The sequence below is a fragment of the Gavialis gangeticus genome, unplaced genomic scaffold (genome assembly GCF_001723915.1).
Source record: "Gavialis gangeticus isolate Ggan-Ray unplaced genomic scaffold, GavGan_comp1, whole genome shotgun sequence".
NCBI lineage: Eukaryota > Metazoa > Chordata > Crocodylia > Gavialidae > Gavialis > Gavialis gangeticus.
The window spans coordinates 12,320,277-12,327,453 of record NW_017729003.1 but is presented as its reverse complement, the minus strand read 5'-3'; the positions used below and the strand labels follow the sequence as shown (position 1 = coordinate 12,327,453).

Below are 7,177 nucleotides of genomic sequence, written 5' to 3'. Positions count from 1 at the left end.
CATCTGTCTGCTGAATCACCCTGTCAGTCACTTGGGCATATCTAATATTAAAGCTGTTGTCATATTTCAGTTCTTTCTTCAAAACTACCATAACATGTTGGTCAGTATCTTTAAGACCCTAAAGCTAAGGGATTCCAAAGTGCCTAGAAGAGCTAGGCCCTCAAGCTGACCATGAGTCAAATGGCTTCTGCAATTTCAACCCTGAAACTACTAAATTAATGTTTGAAAGCAAAATCTTTATTTTGGCAAGTACTTTTTCACCATGTTTGTGTCTCACACAAAAAAAGTTTGTGACCTCTTTCCACTAAGGCTGTGTGTAGACGAAACAAGAGGCATGTGCACAACACCTTAAAGGGGGCTAAATGCTTTTGCACCGCTTTAATGGTGCCGGTGTTTGCACACCTCTGTGGTGTCCATTAATTCCAGCTGCTGTAGGAAATTTGGCGGCATAATGCACCTTAAATGACTTGGGGCACAGCAAACTAAAACTTCAGCTGTAGAGTGAAGCACTGGGCCCCGTGCAGCTCCACGGCTCTGCAGGAAGCCCTGCAGGCAGCCTGGCCACAGCCTGGGAAAGCAGCCTCTGCCCAAGGAAAGCAGCAAGCTTGATCACTCCACCCTACCCCCGGAGCCTGCCTGCCTGCCTGAGCTACATGGGGGCCCAGTGCTTCCCTCTGTGGCTGCGGTGCGCCCTGGGACTGCCCAAGCCAGGTGCCTGTGGGCGGGTGCTGCCTGGGGGAGGGCACTCCTGCCACTGAGGGAAGCACCAGCTCCCACCGTGGCACAGGGACCACTCTGCCTGCCAGCAGCCCACCCTCCCCTTCCCCCCAGACAGGCAGGTAAGTCAGTGGGGTACGTGAATGACATGGGGGTTTAATCAGCCCTACATTGAAGTGGCATTTTTTAAAACCCACTGCTTCAATTTAGGGCCCCTGTTTCATTTACACATGCCTTATAAGAGCCATTTGCTAGCTTCCTGAGATAGCTGGTACCTATCGGCACCTCTGGTAAGGCTGCTTCTCAGCTAGAAACTAAAAGGATGGTGTGGATATATTTCATGAAATAAAAAGAACATACTTGAAAAGGAAAGGAATGGCATTTTGTAAAGTTATTTCTAAAAGGGAATTTTTAAAAAATGGAGAGAAAAGTCAACATGTGAGTATACATATTGATACAGACAAATACACGATATTAGATGTACAAAATACACTGTGTTATGCTGGTGCTGGGTGATCTTGCTGGAGTAACACAGGGGAAGCATCATGTGATTGTATCATGGAACTGCAAGACAGGATTTCCAAGTTCTTCCCCTGGCCTGATGAACGGTCTTGGGTAAGTCACGTAACTTTTCTGAGCCTCAGTTTAGATATCTGAACCATGGACAGAATCAAACTTACCTACCTCACAGGGCTTATAAAACCCTTTATGATCCTGGCATGAAGGTGCTGGGTAAGTACAAAGCATTACCCCTTCAAATGAACACTGGCATCAAGCAGGAAGACATACTTGTTTAGCACTACCAGTGCTGCTCACTCTGGGTATGTCAGGCTAAAAACTTCTGCTCTTGGTGGAATGATGGTGCCCTGTAGGGAGGTTATAGTGGACATGTTCCGTATACTTACGAACACTTCAATGGTGACAGGAACTGTGCTGTTGAGTGGTGGGTTGCCAGCATCCTTGGCCATCACAGTTAGGTAAATAACTCCGTTGGAGACTTGCTCATAATCCAGGGGATGTGTCACACTTATCACTAAAACGGCATACAGTTTTAGATTAAATGCAATTAATACAAGCTAATTGACTAACTAATCTATACACTTGTTGAACTGTATCTGAGCTACTCCATCTGGTCACTCAGATTCTGGCCATTTGGGCCTTGTCTATCCTTTTCCCCCCACTCTGCTCACTGAAGTGTCAGCGCTGGTGCTATCTTTGGTTTGGATGAGGTTAAAATGCCAGCTCTTACTGCAGTGGCTCTAGTGCAGGAAACTACAGCTTTTCCAAGGTAAGTGTGCTATTAGTTGAGCCACCTAAGCATTAGTCAACATTAGTCACCCAGTGGAACAATGTCCATCTACTCTCTGCCAGAATGAGTTGAACAGAGGAACAACAGTGACTCCCATTCCTTTTACAGGCTAGCAATTGCAATTCCTGGCAGACCAGCACTGACTATGGTCAAGATTCTCTAATGTGATGTGTGATTTAGGGCATCTCTATTTCTTCCCCAAATTCGAGGGAGCCAGATTTGCAGATGGCAGATGATCAGTTTTTGAAAATGAGGCCCTTGCAAAGGTGTCATTTTGGCACCTGTAAACTGGCAAACCTGAAATCACTACTCACTTTAAAAAACCTGGGCCTCCTCTGGATAGTACGAATCAGAAGCATAGCATGCTGCAGGTCTCCTTCCACAGACAGCCAGTGTTTACAGTTCTAATCTATCCCCAAGCAGAAAAAAAGTCTAACTGAATCACCCTTTTCCTGCTAAGTAGCAGCAATCCCTTCTCCCACTCAGTCTCTTGTTCATCCTCTTCATGGGACACCTTGCCAGTACCTCAGCAGTGCTCACCTCCATATCCTTCATAGATGCTAATGTCAAAGTAGCTCCGGAATTCAGAAGCATACACAATGCTGTAAGTGATCTGGTTATTTGGTGGAGAATCTTCATCAGTTGCCTGAATTAAAGCAGAAGAAAGCCTTGGAATCACCACACCAATGAATGAATCATGTCTGAGAAAAAGTGCTGTCTAAGAAGAAGAAACAACGAAGCAAATGATTTTAGAAAGAGGGCAAGGAGGAGGAAGAAAGAGCTGCAGGGATGGGACAGTGGGTACAAAGGTGGTAAAGTAAGAGTTGGATTACAAAGGTGGTAAAGTAAATGGATTTTCTTTATCTGTTTCCTCAGTTTCTATACTGTATACTACCTTCCTTTGACCCTCAAAATGGATATAATTAATTCTGGGTAGTGCCTGTGGTATCCCTTATTTTGTAGTGAACAGAGAGACTCAGTTTCCACCTTGATTTTTCACTTGCTGGTTTCTTCTGGGCTACATATTTTAGCTTCATGTTTAGGCCAAACCTCTTCTCCTTCCTCCACTTGTGGGTATGTTGGAGAAGGCTTTTCCCTCCCTTCCAGTCTGGCCTACTGGTTTCATCGGGGAAAGACCCAGAAACAGTCATTAAGGATGCATACAACACTAGGTCTGCAAACTGGTGTTCAGTACTAGTTAAAGGAGTTTTGAAATCATAATTTCTTCCCATCCTGTCTCTGAGGGAAGAAATGCCTTTTGACATGACCCACCTTTTTTTTTTTTTGTTTTGCTTTGGGCAGAAGCAAAACACCTATGGATATAAACACACTGATGTGAAACACTTAAAAATGTGACTGCAGCACTTTTGCTACGTTCACATATCTGCTTTTCTGGGGAAAAGACAGCAGAGCTTAATGATCATTACAAAGAGTCCAGAACACAAGGGGCTTTTTGCCATGGTGAAGAAGGCAAGCGGTTTCCATTGCCCGCATTTTCATGGAAAAAGCTTATAATTCTGTCAGCAGCAAACAGCTTAGCACCTGCCTGCTGGATTTTTGGCAAGGCTCAGAAGGTAGTGAAAAGGAGTTTGCATTCAGGAGGAAGCATTGATCTTGGGGATGGAGAACTCCTGATGAAGCTCTGTTGAAGATTCATCTTAGATGGAAAAGGTTTGCAATTCTCCTCCCCTTTGCTAAGCTCAGCTTGTCTACATTTGGGGAGCTTGTCAACATTGGTACAGCTTGTCATGCCAATGGTGAATTTTGAAGTTGAATGTGCTTGCCCCATGAATTTCAAACCTATCAAAATGAAAATTCTGCTGCCTTTGGTAACGCTACATCTCCCTTTAGCAATAGATTCCTGTCTTCCTGTAACCCTGCCTTTCACAGGAATTTCTGAGGGATGATAATACAGGCTGTCATAGTCAAAATTCAACTCTCCCCATCTGATGTACTTTCTGTTCTATACTGAGGCAAATTCATTAGCATCCTTCCAATTCTGTCACAAAATCCAGAGAGCCTTCAGGGAAGCCCCAATCACTCCAAGTGTAACAAAGTATGATGCAGTAAATCCTGCATGTAATCAGTGGAGGAAGGCTTGGAGGAGGGGAAGAAAGGGGCAATACTGAAAGTAAGCATCTTGCCAAATTCCCGTCACATTAAGGATTAATTACAGCATTTACAAGGAAAGGATGGACAGCAATTCCTTCTCCTTCTTCCTCTCCCCATACTCCTGACCCAGTGATGCTCCTCTTTAATTGCATCCATGAAGAGTTTAATTATAGTGGCTCATTCTCCCTGTAGGGCTTCCTAGAGGTATAGTTGCATCACACTAGCTTCAGACTGCCTTTCAATAGGAAAGGATGAAAGAGAACAATGATGAGTACAAGAGAAAAATTAGACAGGATGTGGGGGGGCGAGGAGGAGAAAAAGTTTTATAACATGCTTCATACTGCTTCATTCCCTCCCCTCCTCAGCTCTTCTAAGACTAATCAAAGCTGGAAAAATGCTGGGTCATTGGCTCCAGTTCTCCCCAGTGGTTCCTGGCTGAGGGCATGGAGAAAGGGAAGCAAAGTAGCAAGTGACCTGGTTTTCTAATTTCTTACCCTGAGACGGACCAGCTGATTGACTGAAGGCTCATTTTCACGGATAGCCCCCAAATAGGAGTCTTTCTGGAAGGTGGGGACATTATCATTGATGTCCAGAACATTAATTCTCACACGCCCCGTTGTCTCTTCCCCACCCCCATCCCTCGCGATGACTGTCAGTGTGTAGCGTTGCGTGGTCTCATAGTCCAGTCGGCCAATTAGCGTGATCACACCTGTGTCCTTGTCCAGTGAGAATCTGACAAGCCAAAAAAAGTTGAGGGAGGGGAAGAGACAGAGGAATTACAAAAAAATAAAATAAAAATCAACCTCTCTCCAGACAGATGGGAAGTTGTCTGAAATAACAGTGTAAGAGTGGGATATTAGAGCATGCTTGGTGTTAGTATCCTAGCCTCTTCTTGACAGCAGCACGTCACAATTCAACAGCTTCTTTCAGCCAAGGATCTCATGGAGAATCCAGACACCAGCTAAATCTAACTCCCCACTGTGGAGTAGGTGTGATCAAATCATTCTGCAGATAGAGAAAATGAAGCATGGAGGGAGCTAAAGCCAAACTAGTAAAGACCCTGCAGCACAAAATGATTAAAACCAACCTTTTTAAACTTTGGCACTCAAACCCATTTTAAGGCACTTAAGGAAACAACTTGGTTTTCAAGGGGGCTGAGAAACTTCAGCTCCCAGTGAAGCCAGTAGGATTATATGAGGGTTAATTTTGCCTATTTTATGCTATAACATCAATATCCCTCTCCTTTCTTTCTAAGAAAGGACTTCTAATGAGCCACACAAAATATCACGTTATCTTGATATTTTCTTGATATCATCTTCTAATGAGCCACGTTATCTTGCTGGGATCCTATGATCCCTGATGATTTCCTGCCCCTGGGGCAGGGGGCTGGACTCGTTGATCTTCCAAGGTCTTTTCCAGCCCTAATGTCTATGAAATCTATGAAATCAAAATGTTGCTCTGAGGCAGTCTAGTTCCCCGCTCACACACCAGTGGCAGAAGTGGGTGTCATGCAGCTTTTCTACAGACTATGATACGATTTATCAAATGTTCTTACTGACTTCAAGTAACACTTGCATGTATAAATCCCAATATAATAAAGCAATTAATCATACAATAATAGAATCATGAAAAAACAAGGCTGGAAGGGACTCCAGAGGTTAGACTCCAAAGGCTGGACTCTAGAGATTAGAGTCCAACACTCCACCCAAGGCAGGATCATCTCTGTCTGAGCCAAACTAGACAAATGTTTGCCTAATATGCATTTAAAAATGAAAAAACCATCGTTAACTTTATGCAAACACTCAAGTACAGGTGATTTCACAGGCTGTAGACCTTTATGCAGTAAGTGCTGTAACAAGCTCAATAGTATGGGGTTGAACAAGAACCCTCACATCTTGTTATACCTCCCTCTGATAGATTAAAAATTATTTGAGTGTCAGAAAACTTCTATGATGAAGCTCCATCTTTAATAAGCTGAGCAGATTCAGCTCAGTAATTCTTGCATTGTAAGCTGTGTTTTCCAAATGTTTATAGCTTTTTCCTAAACCATTTCCAATTTTTAACAAGCCTTTTTCAAGTGCAGATATCAAACCCAGGTCAATCTGAAATGTTCTGGAGGAGATGTTCAGGGGTAGTTCAAAAAGCACCTGCACCCTGTGTGGGTCTCATCCAGCTCTTACTGAAGATAATGGAAGTTTTGTCCCTAACTTTAATGGCAGCAGGACTAAGCCATCTATACTAATCAGCTCTATATGTCTCTAAATTCCTGAGTACCCAAATAAACAAAAGACATTTAGTTGGGGGGGAAAACGCCAAGTGAAAACAGGAACAGGTTTTATGTAAAGAGGTTGGCTGCTGAACTCTACACTGCAGTGTTCAGTAGGCTCTCTCTCAGATGAGGCATTGCAGGTAAAGTTGAGTGACTTCCTGGTAAGACCAAGAAGGCAGTTTAAAGAACTGCAGCTATGTAGGTTTTGTCACACTTACCTGTCAGGATCATCACTGAAGAAGTAACTAACTTTCCCATAGGTGCCCACATCATTGTCAGTTGCCTAAGAAGTTAAAACACAAAATAGATATTAATAACAAAGATATAGACAGGGACGTTAAAGTTAAATCTCAAAAGCAAACCTTTATTATGAGAAAACTAAACAAGAAACTTTATTCAAGGCCCCTGCTATCTGTAGCTGCTGTGTTGACCCACTCACATCCTTCTAGACTGGTGGTTCTCAAACATTTTTTTTTTGTGGACCACTTGAAAATTGCTGAGGGTCTCAGCAGACCACCTAATCTCCATCTCCAGCAAAAATAAATTAAGCGCAGGGCCAAGTACCGATATTCTCAATTGTTCCGCAACCTTTCTGCGGACCACCTGAATGGAGCTTGCGGACCAATGGTGGTCCACGGATCACAGTTTGAGAGCCTCTGTTCTAGACTATCTTTATGTGTCCTGTTCTCTAGAATACCCTGTAGAAAGAAGGTGCTACATTCCCAACAAGAACTGCTCTAAGAATAGAACTCCTTACCACCTTTCCTGAT

At 43.5% G+C, this 7,177-nt stretch overlaps 1 protein-coding gene across 1 annotated transcript in view; it reads right to left on the bottom strand.

Moving 5' to 3' along the window:
* CDH23 (cadherin related 23) overlaps nucleotides 1-7,177 on the bottom strand; it is a 626,459-nt gene that overhangs the window by 197,501 nt on the left and 421,781 nt on the right. Inside the window, exons 14-17 of the mRNA XM_019507822.1 lie at nucleotides 6,626-6,690; nucleotides 4,633-4,870; nucleotides 2,567-2,672; nucleotides 1,623-1,750 (exon numbers count right to left, since the gene is read on the bottom strand). Of these exons, the coding sequence (XP_019363367.1) occupies nucleotides 1,623-1,750; nucleotides 2,567-2,672; nucleotides 4,633-4,870; nucleotides 6,626-6,690 (537 nt within the window). The remainder of the gene's footprint in view (nucleotides 1-1,622; nucleotides 1,751-2,566; nucleotides 2,673-4,632; nucleotides 4,871-6,625; nucleotides 6,691-7,177) is intronic.